Source organism: Amborella trichopoda, chromosome 1 (assembly GCF_054954075.1).
Source record: "Amborella trichopoda isolate Santa Cruz 75 chromosome 1, AtrichopodaSantaCruz75HAP2 v2.0, whole genome shotgun sequence".
In the NCBI taxonomy this organism is placed as follows: Eukaryota; Viridiplantae; Streptophyta; class Magnoliopsida; order Amborellales; family Amborellaceae; genus Amborella; species Amborella trichopoda.
The window spans coordinates 18970723-18998474 of record NC_142336.1 but is presented as its reverse complement, the minus strand read 5'-3'; the positions used below and the strand labels follow the sequence as shown (position 1 = coordinate 18998474).

General features: G+C 35.2%; 1 protein-coding gene across 1 annotated transcript; it reads left to right on the top strand.

Moving 5' to 3' along the window:
- Positions 1–32: 32 nt before the first annotated feature.
- LOC18429814 (Early-responsive to dehydration stress protein (ERD4)) lies at positions 33–27464 on the top strand. Its single transcript, XM_006839096.3, has 9 exons — positions 33–376; positions 869–1012; positions 7561–7624; positions 10594–10806; positions 11580–11878; positions 12831–13106; positions 14301–14583; positions 14858–15091; positions 27309–27464. Exons 1-9 carry the CDS (start codon positions 84–86, stop codon positions 27462–27464), a joined length of 1962 nt encoding a protein of 653 aa, XP_006839159.3. The 5' UTR covers positions 33–83.
- The last annotated feature ends 288 nt before the right edge of the window (positions 27465–27752 follow it).

Sequence of the window (27752 nt, the reverse complement as noted above, 5' to 3'; positions counted from 1 at the left end):
CTCTTCCTTGCAAACCGTGCTACATGCTATTTCTCTCTCAATTTGCTCTCTCGACACTTCACTGCTATGGATTTATGTGAGGAATGAATGCACAGGGCTTATTAGCATCAGCCGGCATTAACATAGGGCTGGCCATTGTTGTTCTCACTTTCTTCTCCATCTTTAAGAAGCAGCTCTGCAGCGCCCCTGTTTATCTACCTAAGAAGCTAGCAACAGGCGGTATTGGGCCATTACAAGAAGAGCTGGAAGGGTCAGGGTTTAGCAGGTTCCTTCCTTCTGCTTCTTGGTCCCTTCGAGCTCTTCGACTGTCAGAGGATGAGTTTCTTCAGACCTGCGGCCTTGATGCTCTCGTCATTCTTCGACTTTTCAAACTTGGGTAATTTTTCCTTGATGCATTACCCGGAATTCATCGTCTGTCTCCTTCCATTCAACTAATTTCTAGAAATGTAGAAATGTGGTGTATCCCTTTTCTTGTGCTTTGAGTGTACTTTCTTCAGAAAATACTCTCTCCCTCTCTTTCTCTCTCTCTCTCTCTCTCTCTATATATATATATAATCTCCCAATTGCCTCTAATTTTGATATTGTAGTTTCTCTGTGTCAACAATTCATGGTTGATTGTACTGACGAAGGTAGTTTATTGTTGGGTTTTACTGGCTCGTATGTATCATATTATATCCTTCTATCTTTCTTACAAATATTTATTGTGAGAATGTGGTCTTGTGATTTGGACTTTCTGGGTCAGTGATCTTGTATTTTTACTGGCAAAGGTATATTGTGTGAGTATGATGCAAATTCTCTCTGCATCTCATATATCTCTGTGGATGGATTTTAGCATTACTCTGGTTTACTATATTGCTTTCTTTTGCAGCATCAAGCTTTTTACAGCTTGCTCAGCCATTGGATTATTGGTACTTCTCCCTGTCAATTATACCAGTGAACATGAACCAACAAAAACATTATCTCATTCTATGGATTCATTTACTATGTCCAACATTGGAAGAGGTTCCAATAGGTGATGTTTCCTTCTTTGTGTAATGGCAGTTTATTCTTTGTATAGCAGGATTATTAATTTGTTGCAATTGTCTAATGCCTAGTTCTCAAAATTGTAGACTGTGTTATGGGACTTATGACTCAAAGATATACAGATTATTGCCACCAATGCAGGATTTTGTGTGGTTATGTGAGAATTGTGAAAATAATCAAATGATTCAAATTCTTACTTATGATATGCAACTTGTTATTTGTTTGTTTCTGCTTAGTTGTGTAATGGTATAAATGAGGAAGTGTAATCCACTAAGACCAAGAAAGAACCTCAGCTATGCTACAAAAGATTCATTACAATGCCAAACATTCACAATTTATGCTATTCCTTTGAAATTGAGTCCCCGAGGTACCATAGGTTAAGAGCTAATCCAGATGCTCCAAAGTTCAATAGCTTATTTTCAATGTTCATTATCTTTAGTGTGTGCCAAAACCCGAAAGGCCCGATTTGTAAAAAGGATGATGAAAGTTAATGAGGCTTAAATGTTGTGTCTGGGTGCTTTTAGTGCAACAAATAAACTAGAAACAAGGAGGGTACAGTGAAACATTATGGAATGATATTCATGGCACAAAAAGAACGAACTGATGAAATATTCCCTTAGAAGCATATGCTAAAAGCTTCTTCTCCAGGAGATTGAATAATGATCTTTCTTTGCCTTTTGGTTAGATTATAACAATCTTCTCTTTATAATAGATTAGGCAACTTGTAGACATTTTAAACTCAATTAATGGACCGCATTTGACTCTTAGGGGTTCATGTAGCTTTTCATATCAAACACTTGTAAATCACAAGAAATTGTTTGATGTCGCATCAATTAGGCCTTGTTTTTCTCTTTTCTATGCTCCTTCTTTACTTGCAAAGGGGTAGGTCTTATTTAGGAAAGGATTTGTGCAAAGACAATATTAGCGTTCCAAAAAATTCTGGGCGGTGCCTAGGCAGTTATGGGGTCCTGGCCGCCCAGCACCTAGACAAGCACCCAAATGTTTGGGCGGTCTAGTACCTAGGTTGAAGAAGAGGGTAGGGGAATATGATTATACAACATAAAATATTAAAAATCTCACAATCCAAAGTTCCAAACCATTATAAATTTGTACTAGACTACTAGCACAACCAAAAATAAAATATAATAGTAAAATAGTAATGCAGGCACAATCCATAATCCACACTTTGTATACCATACTCCATGCTCATAGTCCATACCATTCCACAATCCATAGTTCCATACAATGATATAACCATACAGGCATGTGCATAAGAGTAGAAAATAAGAAAATAAAAATATACAGTCTAAGACTCAAGAGTAAGGAGTCTTCAGTCATCATGCAAAAAAGTGGTGTAAATCTCATCATATGAATCAGAGTCATGTCCATCATCGTCAAAGTTATCTTTCTCTTCAACATAACGCTCGTCCTCCTCTGTTTCTTCTGAATCTGTCTCTTCCTCCTCTTTATCCCCCTCGTACTCTGTGCAGATGATCTAGAGGCCCAGGAGTGTTGGTGGCTCTACCTGGTGCCTTTTCACCATTTTTTTGCTTTTTCTATTTTACTGAAGTAATTGAAAATTGCTTAATCTCCTTCTTGGTAGCCTCAAGAACACTTTTACAAGGGGCAACATCCCCCTTAATACCAGCGAGGTGTTTCTTGAACCGATAAATATCCCTATTAATATTATTTCCACAATAATTACTCCGTATGCAATTCATATTATTTGGATTCGAGTTGTGACCATACTTCCAACCCGGATCACCACTTCTAGAAGAACCTAAAGAAGATATTTTCATATTAGCAAGGCTCCTTTTCTTCCTTTCCTGGTTTTACCAAAGTCAAATATAGTTTAATCTCATCCTTAGCAACTGCAGGAGCGTTTTTACAAGAAGCAACATTTTTTTTAATATTGACAAGTTGTTTATTGAATCGGTTAATACCTCTATTGGTATTTTTTTCACAAAAATTACACCTTATACAATTTTTATCATTCGGATTCATCATAACCATATTTCTAACCCAGATCAACACTTTTAGAAGACCTCGAAAGAGACTTATCCAAATGACAAGGCTCCTTTTGTTCCTTTTTGTGTTTTATCAAACTCATACATTGCTTAATGTCCTCTCTGATAGCTTCAGGAACAATTTTACAAGGGACAACATTCCCCCTAATACTGGCAATGTGTTTTTTGAACCAGTTTACACCCCTGTTAGTATCGTTTCTACAATAATTATATATCACACAATGTTTGTCATTTGGATTATAACCATAGTTCCAAAACCTGGATCACTGCTTTTAGAAGAATCGGAAGAAGACATTGAAATAACAAATAAAAATATCAAATATGAAGATTTTTAACTAACCTTTTTGCTCAATCTTCAATCTTTAATGTTTGAGATGTTTCCCAATCTCAAATAGTTTCAGAAAACCTTTAATAAGCTTAAAACATCTACAAAAATCAATTTCAAACCAAAAGAACAATGTTTGGATGGTTTTTCAAAACTCTGAAATACACTATTGATCTCATAAAAATTCAAAAAAGTTTTTATTTTATTTTATTTTATTTTATTTTTTTAATTTTTTTCCACTCCAAGGTAAACAAAGATGTTTAGGTCGTACAAAAATCTAAATCCCGTTTTCCCCCTTATTTAGGGGAGAAAAGGATGAAAATGCTCCTCAATGAGGGGCGTTTTTGCCGCTGGGCTGGGCGCTGTCCATGTGAACCTAGGCGAGTACCTAGGCGCCTATGTGGGTGCCTAGGTGGCCACCCAGGCAGCCTTCCTAGGCTTGGGCGATGCGCCCAGCCCCTCTGGCCTCCCTAGGCGCTAGGTGGGCCGCTTTTTGATACACTAGACTATATAGATTGGAAATGTGAGGCATAGGGGCTCATTGAAGGGGTTTCTACAAAAAATACAAAATGATTTTGTTTTTGGTTTTTATTTTTAAAGTAATCTGCTGATGGGCATCATTGTAACTCTATTTGCCAAGCTCTAACCCTTTGAGTTATAATTTTGTTTTCTTTGAAGAAAGTTAATGATAGTAGTAAAATTAAGAAGCATTACAAGAGAGGGTATGGTCTCACAGGTTGGATGCTCTATTCATTTGCAAACGTGAGATTTGTGTACTGATCTCTATACAAAAAAAGGTGGATAACCTTTTCTATCACAGTGGACACCAAAAAAAAGAAGGACCACAACTCAAAACGGTGCCAAAATGGTCCCACTGTTAGTTCCAAAAGTTTGATGCCTTGAGAGCTATGGTTATTTTGAGAGGTTCTAAGGATTCAAAGGTGATAAAGTGCTTGGTCTGAATTCATAAATGAAGGGTTTGATTTGTTTGAATGAAGTCTTAAAAGTATCATCATAGTGACATGTTGCTTAATGATTATAGCAAATTAAACAAGTGCAATGCCTTAGCTTCCTACTCCGATCTCTAGATAGGGCTTTTAACAACTTCATGGATATCATCTTGATTTGAGAAGCTAATTATCAGTTTCAGAATTTTCTACATCAGAATTCAGGTGTCTGGAAGGCCCTTTGACCTTGTTTAACTTTACCTTGAAATTTTAGTAGTTGAGTTTCTCAGATGAAAGTCTAGCTTTCTAACTAAGAAAGTAAAATCTGAATGTTTAAGCTCTCTTTGGTTCATAAGAAATTTTCTTCTCTAAGTTTTAGGCGTGCTTGGATTCGAAATATGACACTATCATTAGTTAATGGCATTTTGATTCTTCTATGTTTATGGCGTTTGTTTGGTTTTAAATATTGGAGTCTGGGTTTTTGTGGTGATCTGGGCTGGCTATTGCTAGTCAAGGGGTATCTAGGAGCGCTTGAACAATCTTTGATATTTGGAGGTCTTTGTGGTTTAGGATGGTTTCAAATGTAATGCTGATACCTTTATCCTTGCTGGAAATCCGTTTCAAATGTAATGCTGATACCTTTATCCTTGCTGGAAATCCTTTTTTTAGGTTATCATCTCCAAGGAAATTCATTTAAGTTGTTGAGTCACAATGATTATATGGGAATCCTAATGAGTTTTATGGGAATTTTAGGCTTGTAGTGCTCTGAAGATACATAATCAAGGAGGGGGAAAATTGATGTTGAAGATTTTAAAATGTTATCGACATGATTTAGGATGTCAACGGAGTCCAAGGTTGAGCTAATAGTGGAGTATTATAGTTCCATTTTCATATTAGTCGTCATCATCATCATCATAGCCTTTTCCCAATTAATTGGAATCACTTACACAAATTCTGGTTTGCCATTCTGCTCGATTAAAGGCCATACCCTCAATGAGGCCATAAGTCCTCATATCTTTTTGGAGTACTTCCAACCACGTCCTTTTGGGCCTACCCCTTACCATTTTCAGTCTTTCCACTTGAACTAACTCGCACCTCCTAGCAAGTGTTGTACTTGGTCGGCACCACACATGGCCCTCCCACCTATGTCTTCTCTCTCTCATCTTATCGCCTTTTGGTGCCAAACGTAAATTCTCCCTAATGGATTCATTTCGAATTCTATCCCTTGTCCTCCCACTCATCCATCTCAACATCCTCGTCTTTGCTACATTCATTCTATGGGTATATTGTTTTTTGTCCACCCAACTTTCCGTCCCATAGAGCAAAGCTAATCTCACAGTTGTCCTGTAGAACTTGTCCTTCAACTTCATTAGTATGTGGCGATCACATAAAATTCTAGTTGCACATTTCCATTTCGCCCACTTAGCTATAGTTTTGTGTGAAACATCTTCCTCAATCTCTCAATTTTCCTAGGTTATCGACCCAAGATATCAAAAGTTTGTACTTCCTGGCTGTCAATCTTAACTACTTCCCAATCTCTACTCCTATTATTACTAAACTTGCATTCCATATACTCTATCATAGTCTGACTAATTTTTAAAATCATTGGATTTTAGAGCATCCCTCCAAAGTTCTAACTTTGTGTTGATGTTATTTCGGGTCTCATTGATCAAAACTGTGTTATCTAAGAACAACATACACCACAGTACCTTATCCTATTGGTGCCTAATTAAGTCGCCCATACCTAAGACAAAGACGTACGAGCTCAATGCTGACCCTTGATGTAAACCTATTGTCATTCAAAGCTCACTTGTCTCTCCACTAGTTGTTTGTACACTAGTTAACGCTTCAGTGTATGTATCTCTCACCAAGTCGATGTAGTGTCTGGAGATTTCTTTCTTTTCCAACACCCGCCAAATCAAATCTCGATGTATTCCATCATATGCTTTCTGTAGATCAATAAAGACCATGTGGAGGTCATTTCCCTTCTCCTTAAACTTCTCAATCAATTGCCTAAGTAGGAAATTAGCCTCAGCTTTTGACTTTCTTGGCATAAAACCAAATTGGTTTTTAGATACACTCGTTTCATGCCTTAATCGTTGCTCAATCACTCTCTCCCAGAGTTTCATAGTATGGCTCATAAGCTTGATCCCTCGATAGTTCGCACAATTCTATATCTCTTTTGTTCTTGTAAATAGGCACCACAATACTTTTTCTCCATTCGTCTGGCATTTTCTTTGTTCTCAACACCTTGTTGAACTGCTACGTCAGCCCGTTGATGCCAATCTCCCTCATGAACTTCCAAACCTTTAGTGGGATACCATTTGGTCCTAAAGCCTTTCATATCTTCATCCTTTTTAAAGCTTCTTTCACTTTTGACATCCTAATCCTACGATGTAATCATAAATATTTTGTGGCCTGTTATTATCTTCACCTAATAGGTGCCATCCAAGGACCATTCTTGTATATATCATTATTACTAGATCGCTGTAGCCTTTACATATCCATTTACTGTAGAGATTGTAGAAGAGGAATCCTTTGGTTAAGAGTCAAAGTATATGACGCCATTAGAACATGTAGTTTTACCTGAAGTTCTTTAAATTCTAAATGAAATTCTTATATGTGTATTTGAAATACTTGATATAGTGGAATACAAAGATGAAATGCATTATGAATTTTCTTTATTTATTCTTGTTTCATTAGTAATTTACAATAATATTTATGTTAAAAAATGTAACTTATCCAAATTATGGAAAAAGTATGTATAGGTTAAAAAATATATGTATCATTCTTGTTTCATTAGTAATTTACAATAATATCTATGTTAAAAATGTAACTTATCCAAATTATGGAAAAAAAGTATTTATAGATTAAAAAATATAGGGATCGTGCTTTCTAGTTACATGCCTGAGCCAACTTGCTTTTGCGGGCTGACCAATTTATGCTATCAGTATACTTCATAAAATAAGAATAAGAAGTAATAGTTTACCTTGTTTGTTGTGAAGTGCATCTTGTTTTGCTTTCTAGGATTTATAATGCAAATTGTATGATAAAATCCATTGTGAAGTCATTCCATTGTTTAAATTACTTCTGTTCTGTAAATTATTTAGTTACATGCACATACGAATCATTATGTATTGAGCTAAATTAACTTCATAGTATAAATGTATAACCTTTCTAATAGCTGCAGTACGCTAGATAATCTTCATATCTCTTAACCTATTTTAATGTTTTACAGGTTATGGGTGCATTTTTTCTGCCTATATTTTATTTCATTTTACAGTTACTACCTATTGTATCAGGTAAGATTTCCTTATATCTTGTTTAGTTATTTATAGAATAAAAGTATGTACCATTAGGAAGCATTTGACATCAACATTTGCTTGGAATGCTTGGAGTGCTTTCCAAGCTTTGTTTAAGTATAACATGTACACAAGGGAAATATTAGCTTGCTAAGCTTGAAAATTTTCTTTTAATTTATTGTTAAAATTGATATTCAACCTCAAATATTTAATGTATTCTGAAATTTGACCAGGATTATTCTTACCGATTTATTGGTCTTCATATAGCTGTAAACTTCACTATAAGATGTGTTTGCATAATTTGTCTCGTTTTTTCTCGGTGATTCTTCGTAAGAATAGTGGAAACTCAGTGGGAAAGCATGAATGATGTGTATTTCATTGCAGGTTTTACAACGTTCTTTGTCCGAAGTCTTTGATGGAATTTTGATTGTTTATACTTTATACTCCACGATAAGCTGTGTGAACAAAGTGTTATCTCTTGGATACTTATTTTGTTTGATAATAATTAGGTTGATGGTAGTATTGACAATCTGGAGATCAGCATAATGATCATCATTTACCATATCTTGTTCTTGTAGCCTATTTGTGTAGCATTTCTTCTTTTTAAACTAGTTCATCGTTATAGCAAGTGGTCGGGTATGATATAGATGCTTACATTCTGCAAATCTTGAAGAAGTGCCGCCCTGTGGTTCTATTTTGCATTTTCATCTTATGGTAATTTCCTTATGATGATTTTAGTTCCTCCTCATTGATATGAGGCATCTACTTAGTGCCTACCCATTGACATGAGGAGCCTACGTAGTTGGCTAATGTATGCATTTATTTGTGAACCTTACTTTGTAGAGTACTTCTTACATTTGATGGTTGGCACATTGATGAACCTGTGGTAGCTTTTGTGGCTTGAATGGATAGCATCTCATGATGATAGTGAAAAATCAAGACAAACAAGATTGAAGCAGAGGCATCAGCCAAACATGATGTAGTCCTTGTAGGGTACAGTAATCGAGTGGTATTAGGCCTTGAGGTACATCATACTTTCTTTGAGATCACTTATTTGTGTTAGCATGCATGTATCATATTTGAGGTAAATCTTGAAATTCCCTTGAGCTGCACATTGCAACCATAGTAAGGGAGGTTAGCTTGGATCACATGAAGGACGAACTTCAAGATTCAAACAGTTCCCTCAATAATCAAGTCTCACACCATTAGATGTGGAATGCTTCCTTTGGAATGTGTATCTTATCACAGAGGCATCTGTACTATTGCAACCCCTTGAATGTATACAAGAAATACTGCATGGGTTGGGCAGGCACACAAGATCACTTTACTTGGGTCCTCATGCAATTTTGTTTTTCGATATAGTGATCTGATGTCCGTATTGAATACATTCCTGGATTTTTGGATTTGTGCTGCTTACACGAGCTTATAGTAGTTGTTCATTTTCAGACCTAAATGAAGCATTACTATAAAAATTTAATAACTTAGAATGGTTTTTTCATTACGAAAACATTGTAGCTTCGGAAATTTCAATAGTACTCTCTCTCTCTTTCTCTCTCTCTCTGTATTTTAGTTCTCTTGTTTTTATGCATGAACTCTCTTGGTGTAAATTTCATTTCCCCTTTTATTGGTTGCACCCTTTATCCAAATTCTTAACTTCTCTTAGCTTAAACCCTCACTCTCTCTCACGCAAACACATGCATACACACATTTCCGCCTGTGAACGCATACTCGCACACACGCACACAGTCCTTCTTTTGCCTACATTTGCTAATACCACCATGTATCCTCTCTTTTTTCATTAAGTATTATCTATTTCTCTCCATTCCATTGTCTTATTTTCTCTCCCCCTCCCCCCCCCCCCCCCCCACCCATCTTCTAATTTTTCCCCTTGTACTAATTGTCCATGTGTGCATTGTGTTTTTTCCTGCTTTGTAGAAGAAGGAATCATGTAAAATGCTGTTGTTTCTAGTGAACTGTTTCCCATGAGCAACACATATTACATCAAGAGTTTTGTTCTCATCCAGTCGTGCACCTATGCTGTTTCTGATGTCTACTGACAGTGATAAGATCCTTGAATTCCATTCCTTGAAGAGTAAGGCACATGGGGCATTAGGATTATGGTTCCAAAAAATGCTACAAATCCAGATTGATCCGAAATGCCTTTATTTAGAATAATTAAGGACTTGATTGTAATAAACCCTGTCAACAAAATCAGAAAGATTGGTCTCATCCTCTTAGAAGCAATGGACTTGGATCAGTGAGAAACTTAGAGTGTCAATATGCTTTTCTATGAGAACCTTAAAATAAATGATCTATTTAACAACCTAAAGCTTTTAAACCAAAGGGGGTAATTTGAAGAGCTTTAGAGAAGGTTATATGCGTGCTTGTCACTGAGGAACCATGCAACTGGAATAATGTTTTTCTGACAAAAATTTGATATTGAAAAGTGTGAAAATGAGATAGAAACCTCACTAAGGTGAAAGTGATGTTAACCTTACATGAATGAAAAAGTTAATCTTTTCTCAAAGAAAAAAAAAAGTAAAACCTTACATGAATGAAAAAATGTAAAGTTAAAGAAGACTTAATGATGGTTAATGGGTATACAGGATCACATATAATATGATCATCTAAGGACTAAACAAATTTATTGGGCTCATATTATAACATGATTTATGTTTGAGGAAAAGTTTATCTAATCTGTCATTTAATATATGAGTTCAGAATGCTGTGTAAGTTATTTATTAAAATTCGATGCCCCATATATGAATTTATAATGTAAGACGTTTCATGAAAGATATCCTACTTTGTTGCACTTGGTTGTACATATTTAACCTATATTTGGACATACTACATATTTTAAGTGCCAGAATAGTCCCTTGTAATACATCTATATGTATTTGTATTTGTTATTGTTTTCTTGTTACTATGTTTTGAATTCACAATCCAATTTTTCAATTCCTCATATTTAGGAATACAAGAACATCTTGACCAGAAGGATTGAGTGGCTCAATAAGGATTGCTCTCGGCCTGATCAATTTACTGTAATTGTTCGGGAAATTCCAGTTTGTACGGAACACCATGATCTTGGATGCTGTGTAGACCATTTTTTCTCTAAACACCATCCATTTACATACCAATGGCATATGATGGCATATGATGGGCAACACATTGAGGAGTTGATGGTAATCTTCTTTCCAGTTTTCAACTAGAACATGTGATACAAGTTGAGTTTTAAACCTAGCAGTTATTTGGAAATAGAATTTGTCATGTTTATTGTTGTGTATTACAATGATCTTCGGGAGTACTTTATTTCGTTTGATGTGTTCAATTGAAAGACTTCCTGTTTATTCAAAATCAAGACTTCTTGGCTTTCTAGAGTTACATCTTCCGCTAATTTTGTACAATTTGCATGAATAAATGAATGTTTGGATGCCACTGTTTGCAGCATGAGGCGAAACATATTGCCAAAAAGATAGAGCATTTGAAAAGAAAGGCTTTGATTAGGAAACGTACAAGGAGGCGAACATTTTGGGACTTCTTTGGTTACAGTGCCAATCAGATTGGTGCACATGAGGAATAGCTTCGAGATTTATGTCAAAGGATCCGCCAAATGCAAAGTGAAAGTATGCTTAAACAGAAGATGATGTTATGGTTGCTGTTTTTTGCTAGGCAAGCAACTTTTGACTAATCAAAGAGATCTAGGTTTGAAAAAATGAAATACGTATGTAAAACTCCAAGCTGAAATTTTGTATGCAAGAAGTATTTGACAACTTAAAAAGGTCATTTCATAGAAAACATCTTTGAACCTTGGTTGTTTGCCCCATAAATCACTTAAATAAGTATTTTCATTAGAAGTCGTGCATCTTTCTTTGAAGTTCTTCTTTTAGCAGTTGATTTAAATTGGATAAGTTGATCTTCAGTTTCATTTTGAATTTTCATTTTTTAATGGTTGTAGGAGTTGCCAGTTGCATTTGTATCGTTCAAGTCTCGTTGGGGGGCAGCCATTGCTGCACAAACTCAGCAATATGTAAATCCACTTCTTTGGATCACAGAAATGGCACCAGAACCTAGGGATGTATTATGGCACAATTTGGCTATTCCTTATGGGAATTTGGTATTTCACAAGATCGGGGTTTCTATTGCAGCTTCACTACTTACAATTTTTTTTGCTTTCCCAGTCACTGCTGTTCAGGGGATAGTTCAACTAGAGAGCATTAAGAAATGGTTTCCACCGGTTAGAGCTTTACAATTGATGTAAGCATGCTGGAGCATCTAATAATTTTTCCTCATTTATATGCTCATTTAATTGAGTCTAGTATGGATTATGTAAACAAGCTTAGGGCGTTTAACTTGTTTTTAGATCATGAAAAACCAATAACTTTTGGCAAAAAGGAGGTCACAAACAATCTTGACCATTGAATGTGAAATTGGGTGGCTGGGGTTGCCTCATTAACAATGCTCAAAGTTCAAAAGATAGTTTTTCAAAATTGGTGGCACTATGAAAATTGTCAAAATTGCACACCTGATGATTATCAGTGATTGAGACCCTCTCATACCAGAGGTAAATGGTCTTATGGTATGCAGACCCTTCTAATTTATGATAATGCTCTGAAAGGAGACCATCAGAAATCATGATTTTAAAATGAACTGGTGGTTAGGTTGTTGAAAATATACTTTTGCTACATAATTGGAGCTTAATACATCCAATTTTCTTAGTCTTCTGGAAATCATTTCCTTTTAATTTTTTCTAGGTAGATGTCGGTGGCTTCACATACTGTTATTGAAAGAGTACTACGTGGATCTGCAAGTGTGATGGCTTTATCAAATTAGAGGACAATATCTAGAGCATCCTTCCATGCTGGACTCTAAAATTTTATCCTTCACATATTTTATATGCATGACAGGAAATCCAATCAGATAGATAGCAGGCAATAAGCAATATCAGCTTAAAGTAACTATGGTAGAATGTCAAATTAATGCACAATTAATATTATAATTGGCCTCTGAGCTATTAAATGAAAGAAAAAATGAACTAGTTCAGGTGGAGTGGTTTCAACGAAAATTTGCGATTTTAGTCATGTAAAAGATTGGGTAATCTGGTCTTTAGAACTAGTCAGGAAATCTAGTTGAATGTCATTCTCAGGAGCTGATTGCAACTCTCTGGTTTCTTGAATGATTTTGTCTGGTTTCTTGAATGATTTTGCAGACCAGGCTTAGCCTCTATAGTGACAGGATATCTTCCGAGTGTCATCCTTAACAACTTCATTTATTGCGTTCCCTTTGCCATGCTTGGGTTATCATCTCTAGAAGGTTGCATGTCAAGAAGCAAAAAGGAGATCAAAGCATGCAGCATGGTGTACTATTTCTTGGTTGGGAATGTATTTTTCTTGAGCTTGCTATCAGGGTCATTACTTTACCAGATTGGGGAATCTTTCACACACCCAAGAAGTTTTCCGAGCCGCCTAGCCAGTGCTGTCTCTGCCTAGGTAAAGCTTAATTTTCTTGTAAAGTGTTTTACACTTGGCTTTTATGCAAAGATTTGCATTATTGGAACTGGCAGATTTGAGATATTATTCTCACCATTTTGGAAGGATTTTCAGAATAACAGTTGGCAAACCTTGAAATCATGAATTATAGATGAAATGCATTTGGGCTGGCAGGGAAGGGAAATTTCTTGTATTTCATTCACAATACCACATTGACAAGTCGACAAATATTTGTCTTGATCTTGCCCCAGAATCTGACAATCCTTGATGTCTTGCCAGTGTGGTTGCTAGTGTCTTGTGTAGTTATATGTCATGTGAATATTCATGCATGCTTGGAAGCCATGTTGTCATTTATTCATTTTTGTTTTTTAACCAACTTTATAGGCCTTCTAGTGATTTGTTAGACATTGAACATAGTTAACTTGTTTATAACTTTAATGATCACATCAGTAATTGAAATAACTTTTTTTTTTTTTTCTAACTTTTCTAGTTCTAGTGGTACTAGGAGCCTTTAGTCTTGGGAGTTATATGTATTTTCAACCCCTTGTTGTTTCATTGGATCTGTTGTTTTTGACGTAATAGAATACACAAGTTTCTCTATCAGAAATCTGAATTTTCATTTTCTTCCTCAGATTTCAGGTGGTTCACTTGGGGTTCCTCGGAACTCCATATTGAATATTTTGCATTCAAGCGCATTGAAGTCTGTTTGGGATTATATTTAGAGGACAATTTAAATACATATTTGATGATTTATTGTAAAATTATCAGAGGTTCTTGGAATCTTTCTAATTTTTGTAGTCTGATAATTTTGCAACCATCCTAAATTTTGAATTACTGAGATCAACAAGCATAGTATATGAGAAAATTTTTCTTGCTGGCATGATTTTGATTAAATACTAGTGTGTCATCACATTTTAAGAAGCCAAAAAGCTCTTCCAATATCAATATTAACGGATACTTGAACAGATATTCCTGTGTCATTATTCTGCTCCTTCAGGTTAGTTCCATTACTCTACCTTATGTTTAGAATTTATGATTCTCTTTTGATTATTTGGCTAATATGGGCACTTTGACAGTTGGAATAGTTTTTAAAAATTGTGAAAAAGACTAGCATTTTATGACTGATGTATTAAGAAGTGTAAGCCATTGAGGTAGTTTTCATAGTGTTTTAATAATTGATGTTTTCTTTTTCAAGCGGATTTCTTTATTACCTACATATTAACAGATGGACTCTCTGGTTTCTCGCTGGGAATTCTTCAGCCTGGTTTATTGATCTGGCACCTCATCACATCAAATTCATTGTGGCGAGGATCAAAGAATGAGCCATATCTTTTTTCTCTACCCTATTACAAAGTCCTTCCCACTGTTTCACTTTCTATATTGATTGGTTCAGTGTATGCCGTCGTTGCACCTTTGCTTCTTCCTTTTCTTATTGTTTACTTCATTCTTGGCTACATGGTGTACCTCAATCAGGTAATTCTCTCCCATTTTGGATGGCCACTTTTTGTATCATTTGTTCTGAAGAATGCAGTTCCTTTCCTGCATTCTTTCCTTATTCTTTGTTTTAGAATCTTTATAATGTTTCTATTGTTCTTCTCCTAGATTTATCTCTTACCTAGTTTGCTGATGGTAATGAAATGACTGTTACATTAACTTTCATAAATTTGTTATTAGTTGGTATTTAGGTTTACTTATGGGTCTGAACTTAACTTCATAGTGACATTACTTGTTCTTATTTTATTTGCAGATACAAGATGTATATGCAATTGTATATGAGACATGCGGACAATATTGGCCACATATCCATCATTATATTATCGTAGCTATGATTGTTACACAGATTACTATGATTGGTCTGTTCGGGTTGAAAGCAAAACCGTCAGCATCAATTTTAACAGTTCCACTCCTAATGTTAACCTTGCTGTTTAATGAGTACTGCAAAATGCGCTTTCTTCCAGCATTTTACAAATACTCCATTCAGGTAGTACGAATTCTTTTATTCTTATGTTTCATAAGGCTTTCCGTTGAGTTTTATTTGGCTTGTCTTTGGTGATGTAAATGATACACATGAAACAATATATTTAGTGGTACGATAACGTGTATGATGAGCTTGGTTAGATAATAAGAAGTTCAGTGTATATTTCGATAATGTTGATCATCATCATTATTGAGCTTTATCCCAGCCATTTACTACATGAATCATGTTCTGCCATTAAGCTCTATCAATGGCCATACCCTCAGTTAGCTATAAGTCACCATATCTCTTCTCACTACTTTCATCCATGTCTTTTTGCGATTTCCTTTTGTCCTTTTAGAGCCTCCCACCTGAACTAAGTCATCCCTCATAATTGGTGTTGTTCTTGGTCGATGTGGTCGACGTTACATATGGATAGATCATCCAAGTCTACTTTCCCTCATCTTATCGCCTATTGGAGCTACCCTATGTATTCTTTTTGAATTTTATGATTTTTTGTCTTTAATCATTAACCCATCTCAATATCCTCCTCTCAGCCATACTTATTCTCTAGATATGTTGTTTCTTAACCACCCAATATTCCTTCCAATAAAGTATGACTAGTTTTACTGTCATTCAGTAGAACTTCCCTTCAGTTGACGATCACATAGAACTCCAGATGCACATTTTCACTTCGTCCACGGAGTTCTAATTCTATGATGGAGGACAAATTTATTCTTCTTTTTAATTTTTATTCATTTTCGAAGGATGTATATTATAGTTTTAGTTTTAGGGGTTTTTTCTAAGTTATTTACTTTTTAAGGATTTTAGGTTTTTATATTTTTTATTTACTTCATAAGTACTATTCACGAAGAGTGTTCACATGGTTAAATTGTCATTATGAAATTTAAGTTTAAGTTGGGTCAATGTATTATGATATATAGCTTAGCATTTTCCTGACCAACTTAGCACCCTTATAGCTTTGGACACTTTTTTTTACTTGGAACATTAAATTATAATATATAATAGGTGTGTGGAGCCTTGAGGGGGCATTTCACATGCTTTTTAGAAATCTTTTTAAAAAAGAAAAGTTTAGGCTTTTAGAACCCTAGCTTGGGCTATGGAGAAGAAACCCTAGGTTTTTTTGAATTATGCTTATGTCTGATTTTACTGTTCCCTCAAATCGTCTTGCATCATTCTATGCACACCATCTTCCTCAATCTCTCAATTCTCATGGATTATTAGGTACTTCTTGGTCATTAATCTTAACTAATTCTTTGTTTGTACTCTTATTATTACTTAACTTGCATTAATACATTTTCTCTTAGTCTGAGTAATTTTAAAATATTTAGATTTTGGAGCATCTTTTCAAAATTCTAACTTTGTGTTGATGCCGTCTCTAGTCACATTAATCAAAGCTGTCATCCGCAAACATCACCAGAATAGCTCATCCTACAGATGCTTTTTTAACTCATCCATAACCAAAAGAAAGAGTTCTTGGCTCAACGCTGACCCTTGATATAGGCCTAGTGTCCCTGAAAATCATTTCTCTCCACTAGTTGTCCTCACACTAGTTTGTGCTCCCTCATCTATATCCCTCACCGTGTCAATATTTCCTCTAGAGATTCCTTTCCTGTCCGTCACCTACAGAATAACTATCTGGATAACCCTATTATATATTTTTTCTAAACTAATGAAGACCATGTGGAGTCTATTTTCTTCTTCCTAAACTTCTCAATCTATTGCCCAAGTAGGAAAATAGTCCTCAATGGTTGACCTCCTTGACATAAAACTGGACTGATTTTTTGATACACTCATTTCATGTTATAATCACTGTTCATTCACACTCATCAATAGCTTCATAGTTTGGCTCATAAGTTTGATCCCTCTATAGTTCTTACAACTCTGTATGTCTCCATTGTTCTTATGAATAGGTACCCCAGTAATGTTTTCTCCATTTATCTGGCATTTTCTTTACTCTCAAAATCTTGTTCAATAACTTGGTCAACCAGAATATGCTAATCTCTCCCATTCACTTTCGAACCTCTATTGGTATGCTCTCTGGTCTATATTGCATAAACATGAACCTATATTGTATGGTCACACTCTCTCATGGGATAACCTTAGAGTCTTTGCAAGATGATTTTTCTACCTTGTTAACTAGAGAAAAGTCTATTTGGCTTTTAATGATCCACTTTTTTAAGTTATTAAATGACTATCTTGGTTTTTGTAGTAGGTGTTTGCCATTACTAGGTTGTAAGCCAGAGAAAATCAATACTAGCATCACCCATCACATTTCTTCACCTAAATCCATATCCTCTATGGACCCTTTCATATCCTGTACTATCTTTCCGTACATGATCATTTAAGTTCCCTCCTGAAAATGTCCTCTTTGATAGTGTATGGAACCAATACTAATGTACAATACTTATGGCAACTTTTGCCTCAATTACAGCCACTTAAAATTAAAATACAGTCACTTAAAAATACATCCATACACTCTTAAGACCAAGTATTACCACTCAATTTGGGTCCCTTTACATTCAACCAAACTATGCATTGAGATTGAGTATACAACATATAAAACTAGTGCCTTGCAAATGCATTGCCAAATTATACATGAATTTCAATTACATAACACCACAACATTCAATCTCCGAATTACAAACACAATTACGCTCAAGTGCTTAATGGATCATGATCATGGGAAGCCAATTGGAGCTCAATGTGTGCGATTTACAGCCAAGGACTTGGCAACATACCATAGAGTGATTATATGATGGCAATTCGCAATTGGATGTGGTTTGTACAAGGCTGAGGCCCTAAACTATTAAAGTAATGAGCCCCTTCAAACAATGTCTAAACCTGTTGTTTTGGTATTGGAAATCTCATCTCCAATTATAAAATTAAAAGCTTAAAAAATAGTGTACAATGACCAGATATATGAACACTTGAAAATCTTGAAAATTGAGGGCCATTGATTTGAGATGATCAAAAAAGGATAAATTGATAGCCCAGTGATGACATTTGAGAGTTTCAGCTGCTGAGATTGAATTCTCTCCCAAGAGGTTCACACTTATTAAGACAAGAGTAGTATGATAAGGGCACGTTGTTCCTTGGATTCAAATTTCTACGAGTCACTTTTCTTAGAAAAGGCCGGGCCAATCGTGTTTGGTTTGCTTAGAATTGCCATTTATGTTGGAATTGAGATTTCTGTGGGATTCCTAAATGCTCATTTTACGCTTGAACTTTGTCTCAATTCCACCAAAATAGTTGGAATTGACATTTCATGGAGACAACCCATTTTTTCACGGACTCGTCAATGCCCTACGGTAAGTTAGATTGAACAAATTTTTTGAGGTCTGTGGGCTTCTTTAACTGTAGCGACTGAGGACCTTTCATCTGTGAATGAAAACGAAACCTAGTGGCGGTGAGAACCTCTGCCATCGGCTGCTGAAGAACGAAAACATATTAAAATTTTAGAGAGGAAAACTATGTCAAATTTTATAAAGAAAGCATATTAAATTTTTTAGAGAGAAACTATATCAAATTTTAGAGAGAGAAAGTATATGAAATTTTTTAGAAAAAAAATATCTCAAATTTTTAGAGAAAAACTATCTCAAATTTAAATTTTTAGAGAGCATCTTATAATTTTAGAGAGAAAAACTATTTCAAATCTTAAGTTTTAAAGAGAGAAAGTATCTTAAAATTTTAGAAAGAGAAACTACATTAAATTTTAAAGTGAGAAACTACTTAAAAATATTTAGAGAGAAATATCTCAAAACTTTTAGAGAGAAACTATCTCAAATTTTAAGTTTTAGAGAGAGAATATGGTAAAGTTTTAAAGATAGAAGCTATCTCAAATTTTAAGTTTTAGAGATAAACTATACCAAATTTAAGATAGAGAGTACTTAAAAATTTTTGACTAACTATTTCAAAATTTTTAGATAGAGAACTATCTCAAATTTTAAGTTTTAGAGAGGAAGTTCGTTAAAATTTTAGAGAAAGAAACTACTTGAAAATTTTAGAGAGAAACTATCTCGAAATTTAAGTTTTAGAGAGAGAAAGCATCTTAAAATTTTAGCTAGAGTAACTACATCAAATTTTAGAGTGATAAAGTACCTAAAATTTCTTAGAGAGTGAAACTATCTCAAAATTTTTAGAAAGAAACTATCTTAAATTTTAAGTTTTCGAGAGGGAAAGTATCTTAAAATTTTAAAGAGAAACTATATCATATTTTCATATGCAGAAAAAAAAAGAATAACAACTGTATCATATTTTAGAGAGAGAAACTACCTGATATTTTTTAAAGAGAAACTATTTCAAAATTTTTATAGAGAGAAACTATTTCAAATTTTAAGTTTTAAAGAGAGAAAGTATCTCAGGCAAGAAGCCTGGTTATAAACTGGCCATTGTGTCAGGAATTCGCAACGCTCGGTTCCTAGGCTCCAGTCCTACCAATGCCAGGGTAAGGGATCTCTCCACTGAGTTATGGAAAAAAAAATAAAAAAATAAAAATAAAAGAAAAAAGAAAAGAAAAAGATGGAAAATATATCAAAATTTTTGAGAGAAAAACTATATCAAATTTTAGAGAGAGTATCTAAAATTTTTAGAGAAACTATCCCAAATTTTGAGTTTTAAAGATAGAAAATTTTTAGAGAGAAATTATCTCAAAATTTTTAGAGAGAATCCCAATTTTTGAGTTTCAAAAAGAGAAAGTATATCAAATTTTGTTACCAAACCATGGACATGAAAATGATTGTAAAGAATCAATAAATTTTGTATTGTATATCCAAGCAAGAAATTTGAGGAATACATGACAAAAATCCTTGATATAAGAAACCCATAGATTTTCTTGAATTTCAAATATCCAAAATTCGTAATTTCCTCCTATCCAAATGGGTCCTAACAGTTTTCTCTCTCTTTGCTAAAGGGAGTTATATTGTAACGAATTAAAATTGGGTTTTTTGGTTCCTGCACTGTTTTCTCTCTCTAAAACTTTTTTCCCTTTGCTAGAGAGAACCTTGTCTTGCATCATTTGTTTCCCTTTCTTTCTTCAGATGGGTACTTGTTCCTCTCTCTTATTTGAGTGGAGATTTGCCTGAGAAGATAAGTGTTTCAAGAGTTGATGGTCATATGCAAATATTTGTGGATGTTATGCCAGAGAGAGAGAGAGCTTCTCTAGTTACTTTTGTTGGTGTTATTCTAGAGCATAGTTAGCAAGAGGGGGATTAGTAAAATATCGGTAGACCAAAACATCAGTAATAAATCGAGTTTATTTCAAAGTCGGAGGAAGAAATTGGGTAAAAAATACTGATCACCAAAAAATAACGTAAGTTATAGTATCGTTAATATTTCGGATTTGGTTCAAAAAAATGTAGTGAAAACATTGGATATGTAAAGATGACACAATATGGTAATTATGATTTGCAGCTATTATATAAATATATTAAAGCCATTAAAACAATAATTTTGTAGCGTTACAAGTGTCATTAGAGTAATACTTGACAATTTTTTGTTGAAACCTTCTATAAATCGAGCAACAATGCTTAGTCTGTTGTCACAGTACAAAACAAATCATAGATTTGTTGGGAGCATAAAATGAAACAACAACAACAATACTAAACGCAAGGACTAATTATCAAATATCAAGAATTGTGAATTAAGGTATAGGATTATTTTTCCAAAGAAAAACAACAAACAACACCCTCAATATATAGGATTGCAGTTAATTTAAAGAAAATACAAATACTCAAACATGTAAAATATCGGTCAATCCAAAATGCTATGTTGTATACACCAATGAAAAATAAAATAAAATAAAATATAAGATATAAAATTAATCAACTTCTCTATGCATAAAGAAAGCAACAAAGTGCTTAACAAAATGCTTAAGATTTTCCAATTGGTTACTCTTCCTCTAATTCTACCTATTATTCTAAGATATACAATTGTTTTAATTACTTTTTTTTGGGGAATATGTTGCTTGTATTTTTTCGTATACTTTTTTTTTATGGGAATTCAATGATCAAATGTTTTATGGAATTTTTTGTTAAATCAAGATTCTTAATTGACTCTCATTGTTAATGTACTTATCTTTAAACCAAAATTTAATAATATTAATTTAATGAAGAAATAAAGTTATCGTGCAGAATTTTTTTTGAAAAGCTTTTTTGAGAAAAGATAAAATACGGATTTATATCGGTTTCATTAAAAAACCTCAATGTTTTAAAGATCTTTTGAAACACTCGGAGTTCTTAACAAATTTCAAAAAATCTGAAAAAATATTGAGACTTGCTATGCTCTAGAAAGAGGGAGAGAGAGAGAAAGAGGCCCGCAGCTGGCTTGGTGTTTGAAAAGTGAGGATGAGCCATTTCTTGACATTGTATGGAGGAAACAATAGATAGAGAGAGGGTTTGCATTTTCAGGAAAAAGATATTCTAGGGAATCCAAATAGTGAAAATGCATTTTCATGGTTTCTACCAGATGCAATCAAAACAGAATACCCCATACTCCAAGAAATGCCAATTCCAGTAAATACCATTTCCAGGATACACTTTTCCATAATATTGAAAAATTCAGGGAACCAAATGGGCCCTAAGGAAATTGGTTACTATTGAAACAAGAAGTTTAGACTACCACATTGCTATAAAATCAATGCCTATCTCTCCTAGAGGATTATGCAATAGATATTAGAGAGAGCGAACACAGTGAAGAGAGTGAAATATTTGATTCATTCAAGGAAAACATTTTGAGTTCCCAATGTTGGGCACAACGTGGACTTAGAGTGTTGTGGGATATTACACCCCTACAAATCAAAGATTTGTTCCTTGTGGTGATTGGCTTCCTTTTTTTTATGATGTTTGATACATGTTATACATTTTCCAAAGTCAATATCTTTCTCGAATTGAGCTTCAAATCAAATGTCCCTTTTCCATGCATTTTTGCAAGTGCTTGAGTCCCTAATTGGACTGAGTTACCTTCTCCCACAAGTTCATATGCCTTGAAGAGGTTTTGGTCGTTAGTCACATGAATGGTAGCACCGGTCTCCCCACCAACCTTTCTCTATATCAACCATATTAACTTCAGTGACCATTGCCACTAGTTCTCATTGGTGCTTCAATTGGCTTGACTTTGAGGCTTTTGAGGCCTTTTGCAGTGTCGGGATTTCTTTGAATAATGGTCGTGTTTTCCATAGACGAAGAACGTACCCTTCATCTTTTTGAATTTTTTTATTCTTAGGGTCCTTTTGATTTTGAGAAGAGAATGAATTTTTATTATTTTGAGCCAAGTCCTTAGATTTTTGCTTCACAAGAATTGTTTTTGTTTCACAAGATTTGCTTTGGAATTATATTCCGTGCTTCATCCTCCTTTTCCTGAATCCTACTCTCTTCCTCCATGCGAAGAGATTGATGAAGTTGATCTAACTAAACATCAACCTTTTTGTGCTTCATTCCCTTTTGGTATTCTTTCCAAGAGGGGAGTAACTAATGTATCATTGTCCCTACTTGATAAGCTTCATAAAGATCAATTCCATTGTCTTTGAGTTCACTTGCAACAAGTTGCAACTCATACACTTTGTTGAGTATTGGCTTGTTGTCGGTGAACTTGAATCTCAAATAATTAGAAATTAAGAAACGTTGGTTACCAGATTCTTCCAACAAATGCTAAAGTTCCCTCGTCGATGCCACCGAGCAATAAATGTCATAAATCGGACGGGTAAGCACTGTTTAGATATGACCCTTGCATATGTAAATCATTTTCTATCCATTTCTGTCGATAGTTGGATAATTCAGGTCCTACTCTTAATGTGGTGATGGCAACTCTGACAAATTATAGGTAACCTATAAGCCACCTTAAGTGTGGTCAACAAAAACATAAGCTTTTGTTGACACGTTTTGAAATTTGTCCCATCGAATCTATCTAGTCTAGTTTTACGAATCTATCTAGGCTAGTTTTGTAAAGTCTTGACTCATAGCTTTGATGGAACTCATACTGCTTCCATTGCTTCACCCATATTACAGTCTTGAATTTTCAAAAAATTAGTGTAGGGTGAAACGGGGTCTGAAAATTGTAGTAATAAAGGAATCATCATCATCGTCAAATCCTTTTCCTAACTAATTAGGGTTGGCTACACGAATCCTGGTCTGCCATTCTACTCTATTAAGGATCATACTCTCAGTGAAGCCATAAGTACCATATCTTTTCTCACTACATCCAACCATATCCTTTTGGATCTACCCCTTGTCCTTTTTGAGCCTTCCACTTAAACTAACTCTCACCTCCTAACAAGTGGCGTACTGGGTCTGCGCCACACATGGCTAGCCCACCTAAGTCTGCTTACTCCCTCTAATCTTATTGCCTATTGGTGCAACATCTAAATTTTTCTGAATGTTTTCATTTCGAATTCTATTTCTTCTTGTCTTGCCACTCATCCATCTCAACATCCTCATATCCGCTAAACTCATTTTATGAGTATATTATTTTCTGACAGCCCAACATTCCCCCCCATAGAGCCAAGCTAGTATCACAGTTGTCCTATAGAACTTGCCATTCAGCTTCATTGGTATGCGGCGATCACATAAAATTCTAGTTGCACATCTCCACTTTGCCCACCTAGCTCTAATTCTATGTGCGACATCTTCTCCAATCTCTCTATTTTCCTGGATTATCGACTCTATATATCAAAAATGCGTTTCTTTTTGTATTTCAGGGCCGTCAATATTCACTACTTACCTCATCTCTACTCCTGTTATTACTAAAATTACATTCCATATACTCTGTCTTAGTTCGACTAATTTTAAAACCTTTATATTGTAGAACACCCCTCTAAAGTTCTTTGTGTTAGCGCCATTTCAGGTCTCATCGATCAAAACTGTCATCTGTGAACATGTACCTCATCTTGTAGGTCTTTAGTTGAGTTGTCCATGACTAAGACAAAAAGGTATGGACTCAATGCTGACCCCTGATGTAGACCTATTGTTACTGAAAAGTTACTCGTCTCTCCTTTAGTTAGTGCTTCATCATCCATATCTCTCACCAAGTCGATGTATTGTATAGAGATTCATTTCTTTTTCAACACCCACCAAATCTAAATTCGAGGTACTCTATCATAAGCTTTTTCAAGATCAATAAAGACCATGTGGAGGCCTTTTCCTTTCGTCTTAAACTTCTCAATCAATTGGCTAAGTAGGAAAATAACCTCGGTTGTTGATAGCATAAAACTGAACTGGTTTTTTAATACATTTGTTTTATGTCTTTGTAGTTGCTCAATCACTCTCTCATAAAGCTTTACAGTGTAGCTCATAAGCGTGATTCCTCGATAGTTTGCTTAATGTTTTGTCTCTGTTAGTGCGTATTTTTTATGCTCTCCTTTTCCTAATGCGAACAAAAAAGCAGGCGGTTGCAACCAAGCCTTGTAGGTACTAGACACGCCTATGGACTACAGAAGCCCTACGCACAAATAAGCCTCATTTTGAGGAGCAATAGTTGTGATGTCTTCTTGGACCCAAAAGATGTAGATGAGCCTCTTATGATACCTCAAAGACACCCTCCAAGTTTTGTTCCAATTGGGTAAAGGTGCGAGAAACGAACAAAGATTTAGTTTGGAGTAACGCTTTCTAACGTGCACGAGATGAACTATAGATAAAACTCCTTGATAATGATCTATGATGATCATGAGACCACCGCAGATGAATTCTAAATTCCGAAACTAGATTGTCAGTCAAATTCAGCTCAAACGGACATTCCTAGGTCCTACTTTCCCAAAATGGCGAGGCTCTTCACTATTCACTTGCATCACTAAGAAAGAATTTCCATTTATGGAAACTGTGTTTTTCAAAAACGAGAATTCTTGTGAGAGTCATATCTCCTTCGTTTTGAAGCCAATCAAGCTGAAATTTTAATATGTCGTTCTTCTCATAGAGATGAATATTTTGACATATGGCACGTCCCAGGACAATGCCCGAGACAGGAGAAATCTTAGAGAGAAGTTTTCCTGGAAAGTGCTTTATGCAGAATTTTACATGCAAAACGTCTCTTCACTTCGATGGATGTTTCTCAGAGCCCTTAGATCCGATGACTTAAAAACAGACCCATTGTGATCGTGACTCGAAGGATTTTGATTTGAGGTAAGATTTGCTTGAAGATAAGGCTGGAAGACAGCGTACCAAAGCTTCATTTATGCCAACGGTTCCTTCTTCCACTATGTTCCCATTGTGTTCATCATTTAATAATTTTTGAAAATAAACTCTCCACCTTTCGTTGACCTTTTCATCCTTCACCAATGCCCTTTGATCCTCACGCTTAATACATTTAATATGGTCTAGATTCCTACACTTTTTCTCTCTCATTTTTACTAATTTGTAGCAATAAAGGTATGAAAGACATAAATAGGACTTTCCTGTATACAACCACGTTGTGCGCTCTCTCAAGATTGTAATTTACAGCCTTACTGTAGAATAAGTGTGTGCAAAAGGTAACCCGGGCAAATCTATCCTCGGGATATCTGTAAACAGAAGGTCGATGATGATACTCGCCTAATTTTGGACAGTATAGGGAAGTCTACTTAGCACTAAAGTTGCATGAATCTGGAGAGAGAGTGGCTCGTTTTTTTGTTTTTAGATAGATAAAGATAGTAAGAAAATATTGAGAGAGAATTTGAAATTGTAATAAGGTAGTTCAAAAAGAGGAGTAAAAAGTCCCTTTTAAAGAGTGAATAGTGGTTATTAATGTGACTATTCGCATGACAAATGACTATTGGTTTCCAACAGTCATCATCCAATGGTTACCAACAGTTGGATCACTTAACAATATAAACGACTGGTGTCCCAGCCGTTGGAACTCGCACGCGCCACGCTCGCACCCCTTCACAGACGTGTGGGCACGAGTTGTGTCAAGCAAAAATGAATTGAGCCCCGAGCCCATCCCATACGTGCTCGGGTGTGGGACGTCTCATATGCCGCTGCGAGCAACTGCAAAATGTGCCATCAAACACCCTTGCGCCCTCGCACATGGGCGTGCATGCGTCGTACAAGCCACACTTGCTCCTTTGTTTCATGAGCATAAATCATTAAAGTGTTCTTATATTTACATGACTCTTTTCACACTCCACTCTTCAATGTGGGACTAAAACCCACTACTTTCTCTTCTATGTATTTAGAACTTAGGAAAACAATATTTATAAATATATTATTTTGAAATAACTTATAGTATTTTATTTATACTAAAATACTAACACATTTGAGCATATATTGGAACACATCAGATATCCTCTAGCACAAGTTTAGATCTTTCTTGAGGTATCCCCACATATCTTCCCAAAAATACCTTTTTGTAAATGATTTTTCTCTCGTCTACGATGACATTTATCCAAATGAGCTCCTTAGTGAGAATCTTTTGGTGTTCACATTACTAGGAATACCACTGATAAACTTGCCACTACAAGCTATCACAGTTACTCATAGAGTTGGGCACGCATTCCAGAGTAAATTACATTTACACGTTTTCAACATTATTATTTATTCTAACTCCTGAGTCTTTTTTGGAACATATGTTTGAGATGATATTGTGCTGTAGGCTCTCATCGTGTTGAGCATCCCCAATTTCTATTGCTATACTAATATAATTTTCTCAAGTTTTTGATTTTTCTTAGCTGCTGTAGAAGTCATTTTGTTCTGTAAGCATGTAGCATGCCGTATCCTGCTGAAGTGCTTGTCCATCTGACTGCTCGCCCTGTTCATTGTCTGCTCATCTGTGGTGCTGTGTAGATTGTGTGCATCTTTTTTTATGCATATGCTGGGTATGTTTCAAGTGGTCTAGTTGTCAAGTATTGTCCATTAGCATTTAACACTTAGACTATATCTTTTTTTTTATGCATATGATGGGTACGTTTCAAGTGGTCTCGTTGTGAAGTATGTCCATTAGCATTTAACACTTAGACTACATCACCTACAGCGCTATTGAGCTACGTTATATTGCTTTTGTGTGTGTGTGTGTTGTGTGTGTCTTTGTGTTTTTGTGTGTGTACGTCTGTGTGTGAGAGAGAGAGGGAGAGAATCTTTTCTAGAAGCTTCTGACTTCCATTAGTATTCCATATACTATGTTATGTATTCTTGTAATATATTATAGACGATGTTGAAAGCACCTTCATATATGCTTTAATTAGTCACTATTTTGAAGAATTGGCGGTATACAGTTATGTGAAGTATGGCTTGACTTGATTTCTTTTGCCATGCAATGCCAGAACTCTATGGAAAGGGATGAGGAGGATGAGAAGGAGGGCGTGTTGCAAATGAACAGTGAACATGCTCTTCTTGCATATTCCCCACCTTATCTGCTGCCCTTGAACTTCACATCACCACAGTCTAGCACCATCCAACCACTGGTGTCATCAACGTAGTCAGTGCCTGAGCTAAACTGTGTGTGTGTATGTGTAGTTATGGAACCCCTGCACAGATTTGTCATGAAATCTGTGTTAAATCCGCAACCATGATTATAGTTGTATGCGATGTTGTACTTTGTTTATAATGAAGCTATGTCGAATACACTTCCAAGCATGAAAGAAAAAGTTGGCTTCCCTTCATCTCTCATGTATCTATTCCCATAACAGTTTTTACTCTGTGATGTCCATACATTACATGCACATACATCCACAACCGTCAGGATAGCAGTTAACTGTTGCTTTATT